Source organism: Penicillium odoratum (assembly GCF_028828045.1).
Source record: "Penicillium odoratum strain IBT 22623 chromosome Unknown utg000008l_segment0_segment0, whole genome shotgun sequence".
Lineage (NCBI taxonomy): Eukaryota > Fungi > Ascomycota > Eurotiomycetes > Eurotiales > Aspergillaceae > Penicillium > Penicillium odoratum.
This window is the reverse complement of record NW_026643150.1, coordinates 126,358-151,894: the sequence shown is the minus strand read 5'-3', so window position 1 is coordinate 151,894 and position 25,537 is coordinate 126,358. Positions and strand designations below refer to the sequence as shown.

The 25,537-nt window shown below is 46.2% G+C and overlaps 14 protein-coding genes across 14 annotated transcripts; 8 read left to right on the top strand and 6 right to left on the bottom strand.

Annotated features, from left to right (window-relative positions):
- Positions 1-213: 213 nt before the first annotated feature.
- Positions 214-603, top strand: N7520_010286 (uncharacterized protein; the record flags this gene model as incomplete). Its single annotated transcript, XM_057144219.1, has 1 exon — positions 214-603. One exon carries the CDS (start codon positions 214-216, stop codon positions 601-603), a length of 390 nt encoding a protein of 129 aa, XP_056989973.1.
- Positions 604-606: 3 nt separating this feature from the next.
- On the top strand, positions 607-1,367 carry N7520_010285 (Alpha-L-rhamnosidase; the record flags this gene model as incomplete). Its single annotated transcript, XM_057144218.1, has 2 exons — positions 607-1,204; positions 1,258-1,367. 2 exons carry the CDS (start codon positions 607-609, stop codon positions 1,365-1,367), a joined length of 708 nt encoding a protein of 235 aa, XP_056989972.1.
- Positions 1,368-5,090: 3,723 nt separating this feature from the next.
- Positions 5,091-5,437, top strand: N7520_010284 (uncharacterized protein; the record flags this gene model as incomplete). Its single annotated transcript, XM_057144217.1, has 3 exons — positions 5,091-5,184; positions 5,211-5,257; positions 5,279-5,437. 3 exons carry the CDS (start codon positions 5,091-5,093, stop codon positions 5,435-5,437), a joined length of 300 nt encoding a protein of 99 aa, XP_056989971.1.
- A 92-nt stretch (positions 5,438-5,529) lies between these two features.
- On the top strand, positions 5,530-5,915 carry N7520_010283 (uncharacterized protein; the record flags this gene model as incomplete). The annotated part of the gene is made up of 2 exons (XM_057144216.1): positions 5,530-5,581; positions 5,710-5,915. 2 exons carry the CDS (start codon positions 5,530-5,532, stop codon positions 5,913-5,915), a joined length of 258 nt encoding a protein of 85 aa, XP_056989970.1.
- A 2,032-nt stretch (positions 5,916-7,947) lies between these two features.
- Positions 7,948-9,322, top strand: N7520_010282 (fungal specific transcription factor domain-containing protein; the record flags this gene model as incomplete). The annotated part of the gene is made up of 7 exons (XM_057144215.1): positions 7,948-8,184; positions 8,238-8,256; positions 8,347-8,505; positions 8,572-8,870; positions 8,920-9,126; positions 9,201-9,255; positions 9,294-9,322. 7 exons carry the CDS (start codon positions 7,948-7,950, stop codon positions 9,320-9,322), a joined length of 1,005 nt encoding a protein of 334 aa, XP_056989969.1.
- A 473-nt stretch (positions 9,323-9,795) lies between these two features.
- Positions 9,796-10,181, bottom strand: N7520_010281 (uncharacterized protein; the record flags this gene model as incomplete). The annotated part of the gene is made up of 2 exons (XM_057144214.1): positions 9,796-9,982; positions 10,021-10,181. 2 exons carry the CDS (start codon positions 10,179-10,181, stop codon positions 9,796-9,798), a joined length of 348 nt encoding a protein of 115 aa, XP_056989968.1.
- A 386-nt stretch (positions 10,182-10,567) lies between these two features.
- N7520_010280 (fumarylacetoacetate hydrolase family protein) lies at positions 10,568-11,646 on the top strand (the record flags this gene model as incomplete). Its single annotated transcript, XM_057144213.1, has 4 exons — positions 10,568-10,756; positions 10,820-10,894; positions 10,992-11,286; positions 11,348-11,646. The coding sequence occupies 4 exons, from the start codon at positions 10,568-10,570 to the stop codon at positions 11,644-11,646; spliced, it is 858 nt and encodes a 285-aa protein (XP_056989967.1).
- Positions 11,647-12,029: 383 nt separating this feature from the next.
- N7520_010279 (uncharacterized protein) lies at positions 12,030-13,866 on the bottom strand (the record flags this gene model as incomplete). The annotated part of the gene is made up of 5 exons (XM_057144212.1): positions 12,030-12,553; positions 12,636-13,066; positions 13,126-13,172; positions 13,239-13,476; positions 13,550-13,866. The coding sequence occupies 5 exons, from the start codon at positions 13,864-13,866 to the stop codon at positions 12,030-12,032; spliced, it is 1,557 nt and encodes a 518-aa protein (XP_056989966.1).
- A 781-nt stretch (positions 13,867-14,647) lies between these two features.
- N7520_010278 (FAD binding domain-containing protein) lies at positions 14,648-16,504 on the bottom strand (the record flags this gene model as incomplete). Its single annotated transcript, XM_057144211.1, has 2 exons — positions 14,648-16,100; positions 16,158-16,504. 2 exons carry the CDS (start codon positions 16,502-16,504, stop codon positions 14,648-14,650), a joined length of 1,800 nt encoding a protein of 599 aa, XP_056989965.1.
- A 728-nt stretch (positions 16,505-17,232) lies between these two features.
- Positions 17,233-17,799, bottom strand: N7520_010277 (Glyoxalase/Bleomycin resistance protein/Dihydroxybiphenyl dioxygenase; the record flags this gene model as incomplete). The annotated part of the gene is made up of 1 exon (XM_057144210.1): positions 17,233-17,799. The coding sequence occupies one exon, from the start codon at positions 17,797-17,799 to the stop codon at positions 17,233-17,235; it is 567 nt and encodes a 188-aa protein (XP_056989964.1).
- A 485-nt stretch (positions 17,800-18,284) lies between these two features.
- Positions 18,285-19,913, bottom strand: N7520_010276 (uncharacterized protein; the record flags this gene model as incomplete). The annotated part of the gene is made up of 4 exons (XM_057144209.1): positions 18,285-19,406; positions 19,462-19,533; positions 19,597-19,700; positions 19,751-19,913. 4 exons carry the CDS (start codon positions 19,911-19,913, stop codon positions 18,285-18,287), a joined length of 1,461 nt encoding a protein of 486 aa, XP_056989963.1.
- A 784-nt stretch (positions 19,914-20,697) lies between these two features.
- Positions 20,698-22,059, top strand: N7520_010275 (thiamine pyrophosphate-dependent dehydrogenase E1 component subunit alpha; the record flags this gene model as incomplete). The annotated part of the gene is made up of 4 exons (XM_057144208.1): positions 20,698-20,842; positions 20,901-20,962; positions 21,019-21,231; positions 21,292-22,059. The coding sequence occupies 4 exons, from the start codon at positions 20,698-20,700 to the stop codon at positions 22,057-22,059; spliced, it is 1,188 nt and encodes a 395-aa protein (XP_056989962.1).
- A 916-nt stretch (positions 22,060-22,975) lies between these two features.
- N7520_010274 (alpha-ketoacid dehydrogenase subunit beta) lies at positions 22,976-24,272 on the bottom strand (the record flags this gene model as incomplete). The annotated part of the gene is made up of 3 exons (XM_057144207.1): positions 22,976-23,013; positions 23,078-23,643; positions 23,719-24,272. The coding sequence occupies 3 exons, from the start codon at positions 24,270-24,272 to the stop codon at positions 22,976-22,978; spliced, it is 1,158 nt and encodes a 385-aa protein (XP_056989961.1).
- Positions 24,273-24,926: 654 nt separating this feature from the next.
- On the top strand, positions 24,927-25,415 carry N7520_010273 (uncharacterized protein; the record flags this gene model as incomplete). Its single annotated transcript, XM_057144206.1, has 2 exons — positions 24,927-25,092; positions 25,150-25,415. The coding sequence occupies 2 exons, from the start codon at positions 24,927-24,929 to the stop codon at positions 25,413-25,415; spliced, it is 432 nt and encodes a 143-aa protein (XP_056989960.1).
- Between the last annotated feature and the right edge of the window lie 122 nt (positions 25,416-25,537).

Below are 25,537 nucleotides of genomic sequence, written 5' to 3'. Positions count from 1 at the left end.
CAATTACCATCGACCTCTTCCATCATAGGACATGTGATCCGTCAGTCGGTGGGAAGAGTTGGCGAGATGTATTCAATCAGCGAATTATTCAACAGCATACATGGTATCATCAATCGGTCCATCCAGTCAAATCTATATAGTACACTAACGGACTGTCCTCATCGGGGAAAACTTGGCTGGCTCGAACAGGATCGCCTCATGATATCGCCGATAATGTGGAGCTATGATGTGGATGCAATGCTTCAGGTGCCAGTCCAGGATATTGTTGATTCACAGCAGAATGCTTCTTTATTTGGCGATGCCTCTCCTCATCCTGGATTCATCCCTGAAATTGCTCCTGAGTTCCAGCTATTTCCATATACATTTAGAGACGACCCGAACTGGAGAGGAGCAATTAGCCTACTGCTATTACAGCACTACAAAGAATATGGCGATGCCAGGATACTGTCTAGGCAATATTCTGCGATGAAAAGCTATATGTCCTACTTAGACTTTTTGACAACGAACTACACTCTACATTATGGACTAGGTGACTGGGAAAAACTTGATGATTGCACAGGCAGCTTGATCCCTGCCACCTACGGATTCCAGCAAGCGGCGTAAAGAATGGCGCAGGATGCGCATTACCTTTCTCATTCGGACGATGCTAGATTCTTTGAGGATTTAGCTAACCGAATCACCACAGCCTTGCATACTGCAACATTCAATGCTTCTGACGCTGTCTATGGCTGCGGATCTCAAGGATTATTGGCTCTTGCCCTTGACATGGATGCGCCGCCTACGGAGGAGATATTCGCTCAAGTCCCTGATAATTTCGTTGAATCGATCAAGAACAATACGAATCATTGGACCGTTGGAGAAATCGCATTGCCAGCCTTCTTTCGTGTTCTTCATAGTAATGGGTATGATGAGCTGTTGTATAGTTTGATGAATCAAACTACTGAGCCTTCATATGGCTATGAGGTGGTCAGCGGTGCTACATCGCCATGGAAAGCCTGGGATGGGACAAGTACATCTGGTTCCAGCACGAATCACCTTATGTTTGGATACGGTGACGTTCAGCTAAGCCAACTCTCCGGCATGCAGCAGGTCAATTCTAGTGTTGCATGGGAGTCGATCAACTACTATCCTACATTGGTAGGCAACCTGACTGCAGCCTCCGCGAGTCACCTGACCCCTCGCGAACGAGCGAGTGCTGCCTGGAGTATATATCGGACGTGTTCAATTACAACATCACTGTGCCCATTGGTTCTAAAGAATATGTGTTCTTGCCTGCAAAGGAGAACGGTACAGTGATCAAGCCTTTTGATGGATTATACTCACCTGTTTTCGTTGGCAGCGGGAACCATTCTTTCACTGTGACGTGAATTTCACTTGGCTCCTTAGTGCTTTGAAAGCAGCATAGTCATCTTATTACTGCTCCATCTCGAGATTTTGAATATAAGAGTCTTTCTATTAGCATCATGTTTTACTCTTGACAATATCCAGATTGTACAATCATTAATAATTTTTATGTGAAATTTCCATTGTTGCCTGGAAAACCTATAACTGCCAACTTCTTCATTACATATGAAGCTAATGAATCATGAGATGTAGATTTTGAGTACTTTATAGTAAGGATATCTCAGCTCTAGGAAGATGGTTTTAGACCTTGAAGTAACCTGCGGGCGGCCCTTAAAGGGTTGCTTAAACTTAGACTTAAGAATAGAATATTTATATTCTAAGTACGAATAAGTAGAGCTTAAAAATTCCTAGATAGACTAATCTACAGTCTTAGCAGTAGTTTATCTATTCAATATGCTCTATTTAATGACTTTTCCCGTATTCTTTAAGATGGGTAATATTCACTTTATAATAGCTGGCTTGCTAGAAGCCATAAGTAAGGTTTCGGCAGGCGAAACAGTGACATTAGGTTCAATCCCAGTATATTAAATTTGACCCTTTCTAGCACACGCACTTTAACCATTTCATTTTCCCGCGACGTGGCGAAATGTATAGCAGCGAGCACTTTCCAATGAAAAAAGGATAAAATATGCGATCTTCCCATCGAGATTTTGCATTTGAGAGAACTCAGGCGATCAGGTCGAAGAAAATCAATTCAACAAATATATGACAGGCGGCATCGCTCATTTGAAACCTTTCATGCGGAGTGAAACCCTTCGCTGTTCCCTTGAACGACGCTCGGTTTCCATAAGTACATTTTGTAAGGACCTCCCTGCTTTAGATCTTGGTTCCACTCTATTGTCATTCAAAAGCTCGGTCGAAGCCGCTTTAAGTTGTTGACGATAATCCTGGTTTCGCCTGTTCAGGCCTGTCGTTATGGTAGCCTTCTGCGAAGCGTCGGCAGCAAAGGCAGGATATGATGATGAGCGCATGACTGAAATAGTTGGTACCAGTTTGGGGACTTTGTTCGTCGACGATGCTCTTTGAGAGACATGGGGTTGGTGGGCCATTGTGTAGGCTCAAATTCTGGTGATAAGTGCTAGCTTATGATGTGTGGAACGGAAATTTGCCAGTTGTGAAGGAGCGGGCGCAATATTTAACCTGTAAGAATTCAAGTAAGCCCCCTATTAACCAAGTAAATACTTCGTAGTTTTAATTGGTGGGTTGTTTGCCATACCTAGTTAGCCCTCTTAACTCATCATGACGTCTGACTGCAGCAAGGGGTCCAGGAGTAGCACAATTACTACCTTTTACTCGTGGGAATAGAATGCTAGGAATCCCTCGACACTGCAATACCATGAGTAACGTGATTTTTGTTAGCAATGGCTAGTATCAATTACCACAAACGGATAAGCCCCTGAGCTCAAAATTGCGCTTTGACATGTAAATCAAGGCTGTAGCCAAGCATGTAAAATAATACACATTTAGAGAGACACTAATGACAAGTATCGTTTTGTCTTTAGAATATGCTGTCCAATTCATTTCGCACAAAATTCGAGGTCTTAATCTTCCTACATATTGTAGTACAGTATCTTAGTTAGTATTATAGGCAAAATACATTTTTCATAATCTGGTGGCCCAACCGCTTTATAGTCGATAATAAGTTGACTAGGCATCGTTTGCCGAAATTCTCCATCTTTCGCCACCTGGGTGCGTTTTCCTTTCATCTTACATGACGGTTTATTACATGACGGTTTATTTACATGACGGTTGAATTCAAAATAGATTGATTGCCTCAGGATAGTTACGCGTTGTCACTTCCGCGAAACCAAAATCACGCTCATGTGTATCTAACCAGGCTTTCCAAATTGAGTAGCGCTTAGCGTTGACCTTTGAATTCATATATCAATCTTCAAATATTTATCGAGTTTAGGGTTGAAATGAGAACGAGAACACCGGCATTGAAAACTCGGAAATCTTCCTCGGGTTGCACTCGGAAGTTACTCGCCTGAATTTTCCAGGGGCTTTCCACTGTCATCCAAACGTTCGCTTTCCTCGTCAATCCCTTTCCACTTAGGGATCCCATCATGAATATCACGCAAACGGTTTTCATAGAAGATGTGGCACCTTATCATCATTATTAGACGAAGTATCCCCAACGAAACGCGAAAGGATACTTACGATGGTAAAAAAGTTGCAACCCGCTCCCGTTGCTCCTCCGGTGAATTGGAAAAATCTATCAATTGTGGGAACAACAGACACATGTTGCGCCCTTCATCCATGATCGGAGTCCGACAAACAGCGCAAGAAACTTTCGTAGGCGTTTGGTATTTTGTATTTTTTTCTCGAGCTGCATAAAATGACAGGCCGCTCGTTCCGTTATCGAATCGCACGTCCTCTTTCGGGAAGATGGCTGCCCATTGGAACGGTGCGCCGTGCATAACTTGACACCCGCGACAGTGGCAGAACTTGGCCTTCAACGGTCTATCGCGTCTCAATTTGTATGACACCTTGCCACACTGGCAATGGGCGCGCCACTTTATCTCGCCAAATTCGTCTAGCGACCGCTGGGAATACGGCGGGCGATTGCTAGGATCTTCGTCTTGATATGTGTATTCAGGACGTTGTTCAAGGGAGGGCTGGGGTTCAGGGCTATTACTAGATTGATGCATACTTTCAGTCAAAAGACAATGGTAGGGAGTATTGGTAAAAGACAATGGTAGGGAGTATTGGTAGAAGAGTGATCTTTCTGAATTGAAACTGAAAATCTATAGCTTGTGCAGAGGAGCGCCTTGGGGTCAAATTGCATTTGAGACAGTCATGCGAACTATTGCCTCGAGCAGACCTGATTCTCGAAAGCTTCAGCACTGTGAAACCTTATTTTCCTCCAATGAAAACCACTGAATGCTCAGCTTTTATGACTAATACTAAATTCAGTATCGGTAATGTTGATGTCATCACTAGCAGACTTGCTGATATCCATTTTTGAAATTTGGTGTCCGCCCGCAAAACTAATCAAGGCAATGGCCATCATGGGATCAATGGCATTTTTGATATGAATGATGTCAGTGTTGGGGTAATTAAGGTCACGACGATGAGTTATGTGATGGCGCGGGAGCTGAACGCCTATTCCTGGCGACAAATCCTCTAAACATGAGGCAGAAATATCTAGATTTATAAGCGACAGAATAAACAGGATACCCAGTTACTAGACCGTTAGTTTCAATAAAAAGAGGCCATATACCAATAAGTTTCTTGATAAAATGAATGACTCCTCATAATGGAGCCAGGTAGGAGAATTTAGACGGGCGGACAAGTGAGGTTGCCTTGTCTAGGGAGGATAATAAGATTGAGATAAAGCTGATAAGTAATACTAAAGAGCTTAATAAATTAAATGAAGAGGTTATAGTAATAGTAAATATCGAGGACAAGACTTCTAAATCTTAACTACAAAAGAAGAGACTACCAAAGAAGATATTTAATAGTACATAACTAAAAGTATTGGGACATAGTGGGAGGTTAATACCTTGGAATATCAACTATATATAAAGCGCCTTTAATTTCAATCAATACTTGATTTTTAAGCACTTCCTCGTTAGAGTTCTACTTAAATCAAAGAGAATCAAGAATAAAATATAATAAAAATACCTAAAATGACGCCAAGATATTGCTAAGAAACAGCATCCCTTCCCTTGCTCCAGCAGGTGATGGGCAACGTCCATGCCAGCACCTTTCAGAGATACATGAACCAACGCGTCCAGACACATGTTCAAGCCGCCTTGGCATACCCTCGCAAAATGCGTTGATGAAAATTCTTAGTCACCAAGGTCGCTACATTGACCCCCAAGCCCCATCTCACTATGAGGATCTGTCTGTGATCGCAAAATCATCATAGCTAGACAACCCTGAGATAGTAAAACTCAAGCAAATATGCGATGATCTTGCTGCGGAAGCCAAAGAACTCTACGGATCTATGAACAACGCTGCTAGCACAAAGCTTGGAGAGCTTAAGAACAAGGCGGATGCTCTATTAAGGACCACCAAGGCAAACTGAAGAATGGAACATTCCTTGCCGCTCGTGATGTATTTTTTGCCACAGTTGATACTCTGGAAATCAATAAGCAACTCGAACGCTCACCACTGGACATGGACCAGAGTACATACGAGCCGAAAGCAATTGTTCACTGTCTCAAAGAACGTCATCAGGTTGCGGAACTGATAAAATTATCGTTTCAGGATCCTGCTGAAAAAGCAACGGTGCTCAAGGATCTTGATGAGAATCAACTGCTTACTGAAAATCAACTAGCTTTCTTCAACCTTTCGAAGAAGACGAAATGGGGCAGCGTATTGTTCTAATCAATGCCTTGGTTGACTTCGGTCGAGTCGAAAAGATGCCATCCGAAAGGATTATATCAGAAACAGAATCCCAGTGTACACCAAATACAATCAAACCTCATCATATGAAGTATCAACTTGCTCAGAACAAGATCCTTCTTTGTCGCCTGAGCCGCGCCACGGTCCGATCTGTCTAACAAATCGACACTGCCTCTTTTGCGTCTTTGAGCCTAGCTTCCAGTACTATTTTCCCACATCACGAAAAGCTAGGGAGCATTTCGAAAAAATTTCTGCGGATCAAAACGAGACGGACCCATACCGTGTCCAGATCGATTTTGCAACCTTGTCTTACATGGAAACCAAGCCATTAAAAGCCACGCCAAAAATGTCCACTCGGTAACTTACTTCACTGAGGCACGGCGCATCCAGGCTGGTTTCTAGATGGCCAAATTTCCAGGAGGCTATTCCAGTCTTAAACCTCAAACCAGAAGACTTTATTAAGCCAAGGGCTTGACATGTGCTTTCCTGTGGGCGAAGGAAGCTTCAAAGCTTCAGATCCTTGTCCTTAACATTTGTTCTGACTAGTGGAAATGTAACTTAAAGCCATACTTCTTAATGAACCTAGAGATGCATATTTAGAATTAGCTGATCATCCCCCTCAATTTAATGTGACAATCTATCAGGCCTAGCAGCAGAACAGCGCCCCCGGTGTCAATGGTCTTTGTTGGAACGGCATCCGACCCAGCAATCAATTCACCATCGATAACGACAGTGCCAGGGTCGCTGATCTTTGTCCATCAAATACCCTGACATTCGTAATTACAGTGATAGGGGCCATGATGAGAGCAAAAGGTGATAATGTGGACTTCGTGGGGGGCAACTGCACAATATGCCGGAAAAAAAAAGAAGCCAGGTTATGTGCATATAGATGTACTGGAGGGGTGTGTTAAAATCCACGCCCATCTAGTATTAGTCAGCGTATTGTCACCACTGCCAAAAACATTCGGACCGAACGAAACTGGCCACCGATGACAGACGGCCCCCACAGCTGACCTCTCTCAAGGCGTCATTGGCTATCAAATTTGAACCAGGCCGGACCCATCATCGGCGGCCGGAGCCTATCCGACTGTTGAGGCTCCGACCTCCGATCCCCTTGATATGAATGGAATAGTTGGTGTTCGAGTTTATTTTGTATCGTTAGTCCCGTATATCAGCCCTTTGAGGGAGAGGCATTGCGAAGTATCCATACCCAGTTTATGTACGGCGATATAAAAATTTATCAAGATACGAATATACAAGTCGAAAATGGAATTGATTGAAAAGAAGACAGCCGTCAATTGCTACAACATATCTCCACTAAGACTTGTAAGCAAGAGACTTGAGAGTTTGTACATACACAGCGTACAGTATCAAGTCGTCTGGATGTTTAAAATTGCTCCCACCGGTGAGCAATTGAGGCCAGGAAGCAATTCTAGTACTCCGTACATAGTGTTGATTCATAAGATATACGTACTATAGCGACGATGAAACCCGCCACCAGCGCAATACCAATCAAGGCCTATGCTCGTATATTGCCACTTGACTGTGACTTACTGCTTGTCCATTCCCTCCCCTTTTCTCAAGATTCTCGTAACCAGTTCATACCTTAGCTAGGTTGAATCAAGTCGGCATCAGCTCATCACATGTCCGAGCTTTGCCATTGGGAGGAAGCTTGACCCCACCAAATCCCCCGCAGTCACGTGCAGGGTTATAGAACGCTATTTCCCCGCACGAGCATTTAGCCCTCCCCACAGCCACTTGGGCACTCTGATGCTGTCATCTCATTCATCTCGCATTCCCATGGCTCCGAATAGAGAACACGTCAAGATATCACAGGCTTGTAGTCACTGCAGGAAAAAAAAGGTGAAATGTTAGTTATAAGAGCAAGTTCGCGTGAGATGCGCTAATTTCTTTTAGGCGACGGCTCCGTCCCTTGTGGGAATTGCCTGGTATGCCAAAATCGCAACCCGTTATTTGAGGGGAAACTCATACAAATGTCGGCCATAGGACCGTGGCAAACAATGTGATTACACAGTCTTACAACGAAAAGGGCGGAAGAGTAACGAAGAGCGCACGGCACACGGCTGTGCCAGTCCGGCTAAGACGAACGAGCAGCCCAACGACTGGGGTGGATGCAATATGTTTTCCAACGCAACGAGGACCGACCCGCCAGCCTTTTCATTTACTGAAATGAGTCAAGACCAGATACTACCTCAGCCAAGCCTAAGTGGACCCAGTCAAATTTTCCCGAACATCCCAGAGCCGGCGGGATCGGTGGATGGTGTAGCAGTTGAGGATATAACTTCTTCTCTAAGCCTGAGTAGAACGTTGACCTATCTGAATGACCCGGAGAATATTTATGGACAGCCTCCGACTCCTCGAGACTCTGAATTCGATCGAGAGGAGGCTACTATAGACCTCCAAGCTGTATGTTGAGATTTTCAGCCCTTGCGACTTTTTCATGCTAATTCGGATCCTAGATAAATTGGGAGCATCATGGTGGGTTATAGTAAACTTGCTATGACTGCACTATAATAAGACTAACGAAAACAGGGCCGGGTTCATGGCTTTCTATTTGTTCAACCCCAGGCGTGCAATGGGTTTCTGCCAAGACCGGCACCACTCGCTTCTACGAAGTGGCGCAGGGACTGGTCATGGGTTGGACGAAAAAATTGACGCTGGCCTCGGACAAGATTCGTGAAAGATACCCGGAGCCAAGTGTTGAAAATGCTTGGAAATATGTAACAGGTACGCAAACCCTACCATTAACCATATCATGCCTGCCAAGATAATTTTAATGCTTATATGTTCAAGCTTATTTTGAGAACTCGCGAGCTAGTGTTTTCGGTGTTGTTAAGCGCTCAAATTTTGAGAGTCGACTTCGTGTTCATTTCCAGAATCCCAACAGGCCTAACGAGGACGTTGCTTGGTATGCTTTGCGGAACGCAGTATATGCATTAGGGCGTCGACTCGTGGCATCAATGGACGAAACTGTGGACTTCGCAGAAATCCAGTCGGAGTCATTGGGATTCTTTCACAACGCCTTCTTCGTTTTTTCAGAGCTTCTATTTAGGCCTAGTGGGCTAATGACCGTACAGGCACTGGTCGTGATGGTATGTGTATTTGAATGCTTGATACTGGAGTAACTGACTTGATACCCAGACTTCTTTCGCCGAGCTTTTAGGAAGCCCGGCCGTCGAGTACATGCTCTGTGCATCGGCAGTTAGACTCGCACAATCAAAGGGTCTTCACCGACAGTCATCAAAGGCATGGAATCTTCCAAGGTCAGAGATAATACACAGAAATTGGATATTTTGGGCGGCATACTTCTACGACAAGAATATTGCCTTGCGATCGGGTCGTCCATCAGTACGTTTCATGCTTCGGTTCTCTTTTTTTCCTTCCCCTTTCCTTATCTTCCGGCAATTCTCATTCAAACTCAGGCGGTCGACGACGACGAAATAAGCTGCGAGATACCTAGTGAGCTTCCCGATGGAAGTAAGTCAGGCATTAACATGGCAGTTGCTGCTATAGAGCACGCTCGAATCTGCGCCAAGATAAGTAAGCAGCTTTTATCGACGCGAGCATCCAATCAGTCACCAGAAGCTCTCTTCAACGCAATGGAAACGTTAGAGAATAAACTACAAATATGGCGAAATTCCCTCCCGGATCATCTAACCCTACCTAAGCAGAATGTTAACCTACCGTTAAGAAACTCTTACCAATGCAGAACAGACATTCTACAGCTACACTACTTATACTGGGGTAGTATCATCGCTTTGAATGCAAATTTCCATTATCCATGGATAAATCTGTTGCTTGCTCAACCGGAGCCCTATTTCGAAGATAAAAAGGTGAAAAGCTCAAATCGGGCTGCTATAGCTTCACGAGAGATTTTGTCGACTCTGAAAGATACCGAGCTCGATACGTCCTGTTCATCCCCGTAAGTATCTGGCTATGTCATTCCATCCTAACGCCATGAGCGAGTGCTAAACCGCTAGGGTTGCTTTTTACTTCCCAATGCTCGCGGTAATAAATTTATTCATTCATATCCTCAAAATGCCAATGCTTGAGACGGTCGGATCGGATCTTGCGCTCCTCGACCTGGCGGCAGGTCATTTCGCAAAGATCCATTTTCTCACATCGTCCCAAGTATCGTTCATTTTCGCGAGGGAAGTTGCCGGCCTGGCGAACAAAGCTGTACGAAGGGCGTCGTGGACAGGGCCTAGGAGCACGAATCGCTTGAGCGATTATTCATCCCACCTTCCCTCAGTGAATATGTCTAGAGAACCGGTAAGCCTTGGGATTTCCAATGATTTTTTTCGGATAGTAATTCCTGCTTCCCAGGCCTCAAATGCCAACTTCGAGGCTTTGAATACCCTGTCGTCTGGGTTCTTCGAAAACTTTTCAGCTGCAGGAGACATGATCATCTTTTGAAACTTCAACTGGCACCTTGATCTGTAATCTTAAGTGGACTTATCTTAAGACCTGACTGTAATGTGTGAAACCAATTTACTTTCTTCCTTGAGAACCCATGCTTATTTATTGCAATATGGGGAGAACAAGCGCTTTTAATGAGCAATACAGTAGGATATTCATGCGTGCCTTGGTATATTATATTGCTCCTCGATGACACGACTGTAGACAGAAGTAGTCGGCCCGAGAACGTCCGACTCAGATGGGAAATGATCCACTTTAACCAACAACAAAACAGCTCATTCTCCCCGCTATCTGGTGATTGCACTGCTAAACTACTAGACTCCAGTTTACGGACATTTGAAAAGGCCTTTCTCATTCTTTTCCTTTCAAAATGTCAGCTTGGACACATTTGGTACGTTTTGTAGCCGTCGAGGATGACCAAGTTCACTTGGGTCAATTAGTCGACCCAACGCGTGACGTCGGCCTAGACTCTACCAACGGAGTCCCTATCTATGCATTTGAAATAGAGGGAACGATATATAATGGCAAAGTAACAAGAAATACTTTGCAAGTCCGCAAGGTTTGTCGAGTACACTCTCCCAGAAGGCTTTGCATAGACTAATTTTTCAATTTTTCTTCACAGCTACTTTCACCAATTGTTGCAGAGGAGTGTCCCTACATTCGATGCATTGGTCTTAACTACAAGCTTCATGCACAGGTACGCCCTTTTGTTATACCATAATGTATCAATTACTAGGCTCTGGAGTTTAGATTTTAGCCCCCCTCTGGAGTTTAGAGGTGCTAAAATAAAACAGGAGGCCAACATGGCAATTCCTACCGTCCCGGCCCTTTTCTCCAAACCTCGCACCGCTATCACCGATCCGTATCCGACCACAATTAATATCCCTAAGGTTGCTCAAGATGGCTCAAGTGATTACGAGGCCGAGCTAGTCATTGTGATCGGAAAGTCAGCCCGGGACATTACCGCCGAACTGGCTTCTTCGTATATCCTTGGATACACAGCCGCCAACGATGTCTCAGCGCGGGATGAGCAGATGAAAACCCCAATGCCTTGTTTCTCCAAGGGAATGGACTCCAGTTGTCCATTGGGTAAGTCAAAGACTTGCACGAATGGAAAAAAGAAGAAATCCTAATATATCGATATTACTAGGCCCTGCCTTAGTTTCCACGGATGTTATTACTAAGCCCGAAGACTTGAAAATCAACGCAATCTACAATGGAAAAACGGTTCAGGATGGCCATACCAGTGACCTGATCTTTGGAGTGTCCGAACTCGTGGCCTACTTGTCGCAAGGGACTACCCTTGAGCCTGGATCGATTATTCTGACAGGAACACCGCCGGGAATTGGATACTTCCGGTCCCCCAGAGTCTTTCTTGGAAATGGAGATGACATCCGGGTTTATATTGAGGAAATTGGGACACTGGTTAACAAGGTTCACTACGAGTAGTCTTGAACCGATATACATTCAACGTTGATTTTCTCTCTATTCGCATGATACAGGCACTAAGTCAGTGAAACAACTCCATACGTGTTTATCTCAAGCTTGGAACATTACAGGTGAAAAAGCTTCAAATGTTCAAATTGATGTGCTTGGTTAATGATTGATGTTTGAGAACCTGTGAATACATCAGACTTATATGTAGTGGGAACTCACTCACTGCGGGGCAGTTGGTAGATACATAGAGAGGAACACCTAGTCGGTTACCAGTTGACCTACATATACAGCACCTGGTAAGAAGGACCTTGAAAGATATTTGAAGTTGGAAGGCCATATGAAACAGCCCAGGAAATAAATCTATACTCTGTTGCCGATCGCAGTGCTCCCTCCGTCTAATCCGTTTTGAAATTCAAATCTCCACCCCAAGCCCTCAACTCCATACCACGGAATTGCAACAAAATAATAATAGGAAAGACAAAAGCACAAATAGCTGCTTGGGTACCAAATGTCGCCTCTGCCCCAACACGACTAACCCATTCTACCTGAAAGTAACTGATAATAAACCCCCCGGCAGTGCGCGAGAAATTAATCCACATGCCAACTTCACCGCTGGCTTCCGGGTACGAATTCAGCACGTACAGATTCACGCTGGCGGAGTTGATAATCATGCCGAAGGTGTATAGGCCCCAGCCCAGCGCGACTAGCATGTAAGTGTAGTGGCGCTGCAACGCAAAGCCAACTATCACCAGACCGGAGAGCATGAAAGGCATAGCGAGCCACACAATTATGAGACGTGATTCGGGGTGAAATACGCCGTGATTTCTTCGGATGTAGCTACTCGCTAGTGCGTCATGGAGCCAGTGGCCTAGAGTATAAGCGATGATCGCTGCTACAACGGGAGCAAAGTACAAAAAGCCTGCGAGAAGCATCGCAATATTAGCATGACTGTGATCTTTTGTTGCAGCGAGTAAAAAACAGCGTGCTTGGGAGGCACATACCGATCTGCTTAGGTCCAAATCCGTACAGGGAAGTAAGGAAGATGGGAAGCGTCGCGTTGATGGCGACGAGCCATGCAAAAATGCAGACGTAGTAGAGGTTTGTAAGAAGGATTACTGGTTGCCCAAGAACAATAAAAGACCGTGAAACAGCTTCGACGAATGTGTTCCTCTGTGAGCGGGATCGCCATTGTTCAACGCCGGTTAGCCGCAGCGACCGGGATCCACGGGCTGGCTGCTCTCGTGGTGGAATTTGGCGGTTGTAAGATGTTTCTTGACCGAAAAAGATTACTCCCATGAGAGCGAGACCTGTCAAGATCGTATATAGCCAAAACGGCCACCGCCACGATAGGCTGATGGTCATGAATGATGCGAGAAGAGGGCCGATGAAAGGAGAAAGAATCACACATGACTGCCAAAGGTTGATTTTGCGCCTGAAGTTACCAATTAGTGAAATGTGATGGTTTTTAGGTTAAAAATTGATATGACTTACGCTTGCTCATGAAGGAAGAACAAGTCCTTGATGAACATCAAGCCGCCCTAGAGAACATCAAATGGATCAGTCAGCTATACATGTGAGATGGTATTGGTGTAGAGATGACTGACTCCTTGAGCGACTCCCGTAAAAAACCCGTTCATGACTCGTGGTACGAAGAATCCTACGAAGCCATTCGAGCCCGCCTGGCCAGCAGCTGTTGCAAAAGCAGCGACCATAAACCAGAAAAGCACCGGCAGACGACCAAAGTATGCAGACAACATAACAGCAATGATTCCTCCCGCGCCGACCATGAATTGGTTCCCGGATTGTGAATGGTTGACCACATCGGGCGAGATTCCGTATTCCCTGGATAGTTCATTTGTTAATTACTACCCCTTTCAACTTTGACATGCATAGCTATTGAGGGTAGTGTGCTTACTCTGCTTGCAGTGTCAAGGTTGCAGCACCGGTGACACTACCATAATCGGGTAGGAAAGAGCACGCAATCACAATTGCTAGAACGGCATGTTTCTTGCCAAAGTTCCAATTCAACGGATCCTGGGGATCGTCTGACGGCTGGGGAACCAGAACGACATTTTGGTCTGTAGTGAGCTTCAATTCCTCCGTTTTGCCGGACTCGGGATCCAAAAAGACGCCTTTATCACCTCGAAGCGTTGTGTTGTATGAATCAGCAGTCTGATTGTCCGCGAAGTCTATGTGATAAGCGCCGGCTTCCGCCTTGGTGCTGGAATCCATTTGGACAAATTGTAGTGCTTTCAAAGTCGGGGTTCTTGTGAGTTGCTTGACTTGCAAGCAAATGTGTAGTACTTATTAAGATCAGATGATTACCTCGTACTGAAACGTACCGAAGGAGCATCTCCTTGAACAAAATACCCCGGATTGCCCGTATTCCCCATATCCCCGCAAACATGATTCCGAACAGGCTGGGTTTAGTCAAAACTTTCATATCGCGGCCAGGAAAACTCCGGGGACAAGACTGGTATTGCCTCTCAACTCTTGTTCCGGGAGCTCGTATTCGGTGAATCCCCCTGCACGACACGGCATCGTGGTGTTTCACACAAGTCAAGACGCACGTGCGTAGCGCGGCCAACTTCAAGTTCGTTTTCCTTGCAAACTGCCTTCTGGGCTTCTTGGTTCATACCTGGGTACAGTGCAGAAATATTTTAAATTGTTCCGAAAACGTTGTGTGCGGCTAGGTAGATTCAAGAAAGATAACCTGAAGACAATGTAGCCAACTGGTTCAACGGATTGCTACCAACCAATCCAAATGCACAAAAAACCACCGGTACGCAGGTTTCTCACCAAGGAGCCAATTATTGTTCTTGCCTTGGAGCCAGTGCTAATGGGCCGAAAAGAATACAAAATCGATTTGGGTATTCGAACTTAAAAGCAGTCTTTAGTAATAGTAGAAATTCTGAAAATGGGATTACTATGAAAGAAGACCGTTTATATATTGGAAGATAACATATCTGAATACATATGTGACATAAAATTTGAATCCACGCGTTACCTGGGGTTAGAACTCCGCTTGTATTGCTTCAGTATCCCCTAGTAACAACTGGTCCATCGCAACTTCCAACTCCTTACCTTCAAGACAGCTTTTGTAGATCGACCTCCAAGCAATCATGTTATCGGGTCGAACAAGAATAGCTCCGCCGGCCTGGATGCCTTTCAGGCCATTCCATCGGTCGTCGTAGTCCCGATAAAGGGCCTTGTCACCAATCTGAGCCACAACAACTTCAATCCCACGGTTCTTGGCGATATTCTGAGCTGCAATTGCCCAATCACCGCCTTCTATGTCCGTAATCAAGGCGAAACCTGGCTTTTTTGGTACCAGGTCATGGGTAGAGATGACAATGTTTCCTGTCTCGATCCAGGCATGAGGGAGACGATGACCAGGCTGTGTGGTGGGGTAATACTTCAGACCCAAAGGATCCCGATCTATTGGGAGGCTTCCGTCGTGCAGAAGAAGACCGTTGGGGTATCTGAAGCCCAGCTCGATTCCATGTGCACAAAATTCGATGGCTTGAGAATCGATGATGCGCGCAACTTGAGCCCGGAAGCTATGGCCTTTATCGGTATCTTCGAAGAGGGAGTGGAAGCGGACTTCATTTGCTTCTCTTTCTCCCGGAATGAGTCCAAGGGCAGTGTTGATCACAGCGGAGTTGCTGAACGTGAACAGTCCCCAATCGCAGTTGATCTCGCCGACGGCGCGTCTTTCCGGCTCGTAGCTGTCTAGAATGAACTCGCTGGCTTGTCCTTTGAGGACCATGGCTAACTTCCAGGCGATATTGAGAGAATCCTCGATCGCAGTATTGAGTCCTAAACCGGTCGTAGGCGGACGACGGTTGCCGGCGTCCCCGGCAAGAAAGACTCGCCCAACCCGATACTTGTCCGCAAGAACTTTCTCGATGGCCCAGTGACTGATTTTATGAACTTCCATTTCGAGGTCAGGGATCTTCAATAGCTGGCGCATACGCGGGATCAATGCCGCGTCTTGGTATCGATTCTCGTCATCCATCGCAAATCCGCAGTGAAACACCCATTCCTTAGAATGCTTGCCCCAGTTCGGACCCATAGGAACAATTGCACCGCTCTCAAACACGGTGTTGCACTCGCCGTTGATGAGGTGGCAAGCAAAGTAGCGGTCGTCCCAGTACTCGGAGAGATCAGCGCTGAAGTGCACCGAAACCATATCGGCGATGTCGGTCAATCCTTCCATGTTAACGCCGAGCTTGGGGCCAATAGTCCGGCCTCCGTCTGCAGCAATCAGGTATTTACATCTATATGTTTTTTCCAACCCGGCTTCGTCAGAAGCTTTGACAACGACTGAAGAGTCCTCATCGGTGAAATCCACCAATTTATGACCGAATAAAACTTTGCCAGGGTTTTTCTGCTCCGCGATCTTTTTCAATATCGGCTCTAACCGAAATAGCGGAAGGTTTCCAGAGCGGAGTGGGGCGTCGCGTCTGTATAATATTGTCAGCTTCAATATTGTCTAGTGCTCACTGTGGAGGTGGTCGTACTTGTAGGCTTCCGCGAAATCGGTTCCATCATGTCCGCCGAAACATTCAAATTTAGAGATAACTTGGCGATCCAACGGGCCGGAGCCACCTAGCGAGGTCTGCCAGGCAACCAGACTCATGTGTCGAGGGGGGCAAGTCTTCTGCAGGATTTCTTCCACCATGCCATGATAGCGAAGTGTTTCCATGGTGCGCTGGTTCAGATAGTGCGCTTTGGGAAGGATCGATGTGCCTGTATGCTTCTCAAGAAGGACATGCTCAACCCCATAGTTGGATAGGAAAGTTGAGAGAGTCAACCCACAACCCCCGCCTCCGACGATGACAACTGGGATTTCAACCTCCTCAAGCATAGTAACAGAGGTAAGACGATGGGGAGAACAAACTAGAATACTGTAATAGTCTGACAATTCAGTCCTCGAAATCTTAAAGAAATCCAGGTGGCGTGCCAGACCGAGACATCAATATGGGATTATGAAGTTGACTTGAAGTCGCGTCGAGGTTCATTCTGACAGGCCCCTATTATTTCCTCTTTGGGGCGGAGAAATGCATGATGTGGGGAAAGCTGGGACTCCGGGGTGCCTGGGGTTGAGACCTCGGGCCCTTCCTCCGAACATATATCCATTTGAGGGGAAACTGGGTTTGCTGTGCAGACTGAACACTGCAACCTCGGATATCCGGATACTCTCTCATAGGACGAGCTAGTGTCAAGGCGATTTTTGTTCTTGGATTCAAATGTCGGGCCTCTTCGACTGAATAGGAAGTGTGTTTGGATATTGTCGTGTTTGGAAGGCAATGACATAAATAGAGATGATAGATAACGGCTTATCATTTCACGGAACCGGTCACGTATACTATCAGCGGCTGCACATGTGGGCAACAAGTAGAAAACAACATTCAAAAGCAGCCCATGTGCAGTCCAGAACGCGATTGTTCTAAGGGCAGAATACAGCACGAAGCGTATATGTATCAACTAGGTGTAATGCATATTGTAGAAGTTGCAATCAATTTATTTTGGACTTTCGAAGTCCGACTGACATTTAAACACGTAAGTCTTCTCTCTCTCCTCACAAAATTTGAATCAAACTGCCATAGGAATATCGTGTCGAAAGCCAATCTCGACCCGTCTTTTCAAGACCTTCTCATCCGCACCGGCCTCCAACTGGCGAAGGAGCTCCTCCGCATCAATATTTGTCCCGATAGGATTCTCCTGGAAGGATTTAGAAGTCATGAACTCATTCGCCTCCTCGACCGTTTTAAAGTTATCGACCTGAGTCTCAATCGAGTTCCCATCGGGGTCTTTGTAGTAGATACTAGTCGTAGGGCCATGGTTGACACACCAGGTCGGCTTGATATCAAGCTTCCTTCTCAGCTCCCAGGCTTTGAGGAGACCCCGGAGAGTCGCGTAGGTGAAGGACACATGGTGCATTCCCGCAGCGGTGGCCGAATGAGGGCCCGTACTCTCATCATTGATGATAGCAATGCGGTGATGTTCCTCATCATAGCGGAGGAAAGCAATGAAGTCGTTTTCGAACACTCGCTCCGCGCCCAGGAATGTGGCCCAGAATTCCACCATGACTTTGATGTTGGCCGTTCTGAAGACGACGTGGGCTAGCCCGCTGGGGCGAAGAATTGAAAGGTCTGACATTACGGAGGTAATGCTCAATTGGGGTGGATATTGCTTGGTTCACTCTGGAGCTTATGTGCAGGCCAAGTTCCGAACTAGTTCTTCTTGAACTATTATATACGGTTCTTCCTGAAGTCACAAATGATCGAGTTGTGTATGAGTGAAGCATTACGTCACGTGGTTCACCGGGAAATACAATTTACACTGTCACATAGTTCACGCATAAAGTCATACCGATGTAAAGAGAACCAATCGGAAAAGGTGAACATTCCAAGGTTTTGCTCTATTCCATTCTTGCTCGGGTATTTGTCATATGTCTAGGACGGAATACATAATTGTGGCGGTGTAAAAGTGTGATAAGATCTACAGTATGCGCAGAGCAACCTCGGAAGGAGTAACTGTATAGACTAGGTAGTTGATGTTAGGACCTAGGTTGGCCGACATTCCGGGAATTATACAGTAACAGAATACTGGTTGTGGGCCAACAACCCGGAAATCAAAGTTATCTAGCGCAATCCCATACCGATGGATTCGATGTTCTCCAAGATACTGCTCACAAGCTGGGCACATCGTGCGACTGAAGCACCGTCAAGAACTCGATGGTCTGCGCTCCAGCTGAGAATAGCTTTCTCACGCTTGGTAATTGGGGCTTCACCTTCGTTGTTGTGCTTTGCGAAGACCGGAACTTCTTCGCTCTTACCCAATGCAACAATGCCAACTGTCGGAGGCATGATGACAGGATTCACCACGGAGCCCCCGATGCTTCCAATGTTACTCACAGTGAAAGTAGCCCCACTCATGTCCGATGGGGTCAGACGGCCTTCTTTTGCCAGTGCACTCAGTCGCTTCAGTTCAGCTGCGATGGAAAGAATGGATCGACTTTCAACATCTTTGACGACTGGAACCAGAAGGCCACCCGGCGTGTCCATGGCAACGCCAAAATTATGAGATGCCTTCACAATTAATTGGGGCTTTTCCGGAGTCATTTCTGTGTTAAGATGGGCATTCAATCTGGGGTGTCGCAGAAAGGCCTGTGAAAGAGCCTTCAGGATGAAGGGAAGCGCGGTCAACTTGGAAACACAGTCTCCTTGCATGTCACTGCAGACCTCCAGTCGCCTGTTGAAGTTGCGACGCAGACTTGTCAAAGAAGTAAAGTCGACAAAATGGCTGTAGCCGAAGTGTGGGATGCTGAGAGCGCGAGTCATGACCTTGAACATATGAGTCTCGATTGGTGTCAAAGGTACAACTTTGTCTTCCAATGATGCATCAATCAGGGCTACGGTCGTGGAAGGTAGCTGCTTTGGTGCTCCATTTCTCAAGTCCAAATACCTTTGAACATCCTCCTTCATCACTCGCCCACCCTTTCCACTCCCTATGACATCGTTGATATCAATATTGTGTTGCTTTAGCATACCTCTGACAGCTGGGACAATAAGCTCAGAGCTCTTTGCTTTCGGCTTGAGCTTTGCGCCTGGGAGGTTGTCCAGCGTACCCGCATTTGCTGGGGCTTCCCCTTCTCTAACAGTCGCAGTGTGCTTATCTTCCGAAGCAGTCTCCTCGGGCGCCGACTGTGTGGGAGCCTGGTTTGCATCGGATGGGACGTCTTCGACGTCAATATCGAGAAGAGGCTGATTTTAATCAGTAAAATTTCGGCGCGGATTTCTGGAGGTCTAAGTTGATTACCTTCCCCACTTCGGCCATCTCATCTGCCTCGTGGTGGAGACTGGAAATGATTCCGTCATACCGGGATGTAATCTTTTTGGCGTTAGTGAATACAGATAAGGACACAAAAGGCTAATGATTAGGAGCATTGCATACCTCAACAGACGCTTTGTCGGACTGAACCTCACAAATTGCATCAAACTGGCTTACTCGGTCTCCTGGCTTGATAAACCATTGGACAATTCGACACTCCGTGATTCCTGGTTCGATTAATAATTATTCTCGGCAAATGCCTACTTGCGTAACTCACCTTCGCCAATATCGGCGAGCAGATATGGTTTGATTGCTTCCCGTGAAGGCGTTGTATGGAAGTAACTCTTCGGCACTCGGGCACCGAAACTGCGAGACAGTGCGAGATGCCGTCTCGGTATATTTACCGAGTGCAGCGAGCGTCGAAGAACGGAGAGTCGCATCTTATAAGGTATTTGTTGATTTGATACAATGAAAATTGAAACAGCGAAAGAGCGAAGATGTACTCTCAATCCATGGGGAATGAAGAAATCCCTAGAAAGCTACAGAGAGGGAGAGCAGCAAACATACTATTTGACTACCTTCGGAGTACAAACATCGGTTATCGAAACATACTCCTTGAATAAGCGAGGGCAAAAATGGGATCACAATCGTAATCATAGTCTAGAAGCCGATCCCCTTCCTTCCGACCTCGGAGGCTAACCCGATCGACTCGGCCCCAGGCTTTCTACCGTTCGCCTGCCTCGGAATAGACACGCCCGCAGATCATTTGAAACACATATTTTGTTGTACCTAGATATAAGCCGACGGTAACCGCTTGACTATTTGTTAGTCTGTCGGCTTGTCCCTAGTTTGTCCCGGTGTTCCCTATCTATGAGCTACAGCACTTCAGATTATCTGAATCCCGTCAAGAAATTGGAACACGAAAGCCTTCCCATTTTTCTTCCACATGCTACCTTTCTGGCAACTCGGTAATCAACAAAAAGAGCTTTTCATTATGAAGAAGGCGATGAGTAGACCGATGCTGCCTTTGTTTCGGGGGCCTCAATGTCTGCGGACAGGTAGTTGCGCCCTCGGGGCTCATCCCAAGCGCGCAAGTTCAACGATATCCTCAAATTCTCCTCATACTTCGTAAGATATTATTCCTAACGCGCTTTCTATCTTTTAATGCTAAATACGCATTGAAGACCATTTCCGGGCGCAGTGAATAGCCGTCTCACCAGCAAAATGGACTTTCTCAAGCCTGCGGAAGTGACCCCGATCGCAACGTACCATGTGATGAACGCCGATAGCTCAGTAGCAGATCCTAGTCGAGGACAGCCTGAAGTCACCGACGAGCAGGTTCTTGAATGGTACAAGAACATGGTAACTGGTGGGTTGGAAAATACCTTTTCATTGTGGCACCTCGTTCTAACAAGTTGAAACAATAGTGAATATTATGGACAACATCATGTTCGAAGCCCAAAGACACGGCCGTCTCAGTTTCTACATGGTGAATATAACTGTTCTTTGTTTCGTTCTTGCATTCGTGACACTGATGAGTCCCAGGTCTCCGCTGGAGAAGAAGCCGTCATGATTGGCTCTGCAGCCGCATTAGGCCCTAAAGATGTGATAACTTGCCAATATCGAGAGACCGGAGTCTTCCTGCAGCGTGGCTTCGAGCTGAAGGATTTCATGAGCCAATTGACTGCTAACCACAATGACCCTGGGAAGGGACGAAACATGCCGGTGCATTACAGTGGCAAGAACAAGGTCAACATCGTAAGTCTCTTTCATCGCGATATAAAGATATGGGACGTCTGACTTTAAGACAAATCCTAGCATGCCGTTGCCTCTACCCTAGCTACACAGATCCCTCATGCGACCGGTGCTGCATATGCGCTAAAGATGGACGCCCTAGAAAACCCTAACCAGCCTGGTAACATAGCGGTGGCCTACTTCGGCGAGGGGGCCGCAAGTGAGGGAGACTTCCACGCAGCACTTAATGTAGCTGCAGTGAGGGGGTGCCCTGTCATTTTTGTTTGCCGCAATAATGGCTTCGCCATTTCAACACCCACTACCGAACAGTATATCGGGGATGGGATTGCTGTTCGTGGCATGAGCTACGGTATTGAGTCTATTCGAGTCGACGGAACCGATATCTTCGCTGTCTACGAAGCAACGAAAGAGGCTCGACGAAAGGCTCTGGAGGGTGGAGGGCGGCCTATTCTCCTTGAACTCATGAGCTACCGCGTCTCTCACCACAGCACTAGCGACGACAGCTTCGCGTACCGTAATCGAAATGATGTTGAGGCTTGGAAGGCTCGCAACGATCCACTTTCCCGGCTGAGGCTGTGGATGGAGAAGAAGGATCTCTGGGACGCCAAGAAAGAAAAGGAATTTCGAACGAAAACCAGAGCTGCTATTCTTCGGGAACTGGTTGCTGCCGAAAAAGAGAAAAAGCCGGCGCTTCGGGGCATCTTTGATGATGTTTATGCTGAGCTGACAGAGGAGGCAAAGGAACAGAAGGAGGAGCTACGGAGGCTGATGATGAAATATCCTGAAGAGTACGATATAAATGACCATGAAGAGGGAATTCAAGGTCTTTAACTTCGAAGATACATAGAGCGAGGGAAATGTCAGTTTGAGAATCAGGGGGGAGGAATGAGATAGGAAGTGAGTGTACTTTATTCTTTTGTTATTTTCCGAACATATTTCTACTATTTGACAAGTTCCTGTGAATATGTCCACGCATTTACCATGCTCCTTTCTTGTATTAGGGAGTCAGTCGCTAAGCTATTTACATACGACATTGGCTGGGGTAATCGCAAGAACTCCTAGTTCGAAGCGGCTTCTAAAAAAGTTGATCACCTGGGCACCGAGTAGATCACCATGGAACACCAAATTACATGCTGCCCTTTCCAATCTTACGTCTAAACAACCACTGCATTGATTTACACTACTATGGCGATCCTGGTGGCTGAGCATTCTCTATGGTATATAAATTTGAATGAAATGCAAAGTTAGATAATAATAATACAGGGCTACATTACGGCGTAATCTAGGTAGTATCTACAGGATTGGGCCCTTAATAAGATAGCAGAATTGTCTTGCAGCTATAAGCTTTAAATTTCCAAGTACTACTCGTCATTGGAAGGAAATAAATCGAAAGGGGGGATGCAAAGAGATGGCATGACTAGAGTAATAATCATGTTAAACTAACCTGGGGTTCATGAAAGTTGAAACACCCAAATTATTAAAATTGAATGACCGAGGGGTTAAAAGTCCGACAGATCCTTTTCCAGACATACAAATTGAAGGAGATTAGGGCGGTACAGAGCCACAGTGATATCTAACGAGCCAATACAATGCCATGTTCCATTTCCCTGATTTAAGTTTTATGCAGAAGACTCAAATGTTATAAAGCAAGAAGAAATTAGGCATTCTATATTTTTCAGCGAGCCTCTCGACATCATACACAACATTTTCCCTTCGAGTTCGGAAGACCTGCTCCGTCCATCGATAACTAAGCTTCCAGTGTCTCATGGATGGCATCGTAAACCCCTTTAAAAGGTTCAAGGTGTTAATTGGGTGATCAAAGAAAAGCTTTCAGTGTTTGGAAACTTACTGGTAACATCAGGAAGAATATACTTCTCCCAGGCTAGCCCAGTGTGGGTGGTCCACCCAGCAACCCGCTTAATGGGAGCTTCAAGATGAAAGAATGCCTTCTCCTGTATTGTCGAGGCAACCTCTGCACCAACGCCAAAATTAACCATACTTTCATGAACTATCATAGCTCGACCGGTTTTCTTGACACTTTCAATCACAGTTTCTCTATCCCAGGGATACATCGTTCGCAAGTCGATCAACTCGATTGAGACACCCGGCATATCCTTTTCGGCAGCCTCAATTGCAGCCTGGCAGGTATAGAGAGGTCGGCCATATGAAATGATTGTGAGATTGGCGCCTTGTTTCAGGACTTCAGCTTTGCTCAGGGGTAGCGTGTACGAGCTCTCCGGGACCTCTTCGACAGCAGCGCGATAGAGGATCTTAGGCTCTAGAAATATGACCGGGTCTTTAGATTCGAGAATCGCAGATAGAAGAAGACCCTTTGCCTGAGAGGGTGACCGCGGCATCACGACCTTGAATCCTGGGATGTGGCAGAACAGACTTTCTGGTGATTGGGTATGGTACCTATGCAATATCAAAAACTAAAATTAGGCTTCCGCCAGTCCAGATTCCCGAGCTGATAGAATAGGAGAGACTCACAATGCACCGTGCCCGACACCTCCGCATGGCATTCTGATGACCATTCCTCCAAGGTTGCTTCCGGTCGCACCCTCTCGGTAGCGGAACTTGCTGGCTTCATTGACAATTTGATCAAATGCAGGGAAGACATAATCGGCAAATTGGATCTCAACGACTGGCTTTCGTCCTTCCGCCGCCGCACCAATAGCGGCCCCGACGATTCCTTGCTCCGTTAAAGGGGTATTGAAGACGCGCTCGGGTCCAAACTCGCTTTGAAGCCCACTTGTGCAGCGGAAGACTCCTCCAAAAGCAACATCCTCGCCGAAGCAAAGGACGTCTTTGGATGAACGCAGTGCGGTCGCTAAGGAAGAATTGACTGCCTGGCAAAGATTGAGTCGCTTAGACGGCCCTTCATCGGGAATTCCATTGCTCTGGAATGTCCTCGGGGAATGATGCAGCAACGGAGTAGTTTTAAAGTCGATCGGGACGTTGAGGCGACGCGGTTTTGCAGTTGTTGCGTAGCCGCGCGCCTTGAAAAATGATAATCCAACAGAGGATATGTGACGGGGAGTCATTTTTAAAGATATTGGCTCAGCTGTGAGAAATACTGGAATTGAATCGAGTATATAGATTGATGACTCCTAGCTCCATTTGCATTACATAATCTCAAGTCTCCTACCGAATGATCTGCCTTTCGGCTAGAAACGGATAACCTCATTTCAAAGCGTTCGAGAATGGGAGATCCTTGGCTGGGACAAACGCTTTCCCCGCAGTTATCCCCATGTTCATAGTGCCTAACTATTGTTTTCAAGAGTACGGAGTAGAATGGAATCAATGTTACTAGTGCTCCCGAACGAAAACGGCAAAGCGCGGCGTGAATAGGCCGAGATTGGAGTCGGACAATACCCCATATTTTGCAAATCCCGGGACGCGTAGTGGAGACATACTCTCATTAGTGCACACAGTCCTTTGTGAATAAAACCATTATTAAAGTTGTTTTTGTACAGAGGCTTCGGAAAGGTTGCGCGTAATACCTGCAATTGTTTTGCCCTACCCAGAAGATATAATCCCTGCGGTTTCATTCCGAGAAGAGGGAAGAATCAGGCCGACTGGGCGATGAGCCGGGTCTAGTATTTAATAATTAATTTCCGCCCTCTCGGACCCCCTCGCCTTGCAGTCCCATTTAATCATTCAAACGACACCCATCGGGCAATTAAACCAATTCGACAATGTGGCCAATTTCCCAGCCCTCACCAGAGGTGAAGCAACTTGTACACCGCTTCTTCTCTTTGGTAGACACCAATTCGGAAGAAGTAGGGCAAACCATAGCGGATGAGATCTTTACCCAGGATGGCTTGATGGTCACGGCGAATGCCATGTTTCAAGGGTCTGCCGGTAAGATCACATTACCGGATCTTCTCCTCAATTTCGTTCACTAAAGTCCGCATTCAGAAATATCGCAATCTAGAAAGGGCGCCTGGACGACGGTGAAGAGTCGACGGCATAGCATCTTGAAGAGCTATGTGAACGACGCAGATGGCACGGATCTCTTTTTAATCGGCAATTTGAAAATGAAGACATTGGATGGAACACAGATGAACATGGAGTTTGTTGCTCGGATGAAAATCATAGAACAACAGTCGGGGCCCAGAATACGCAAATATCAGGTTGTCAGTCCAACTCCACAGGTCGCATGGCCTATCATGGAAGCTGAATGAAATCTGCAGGGATATTCCGTTTGTGGATTCTTTTTGTACATAGTTGGAGGATATTTAAGAGATACCCAGTTTGCGCGCTGGCTCAAATAACCCAATTTTCTCTCTAGATGCAGATAGTTTCA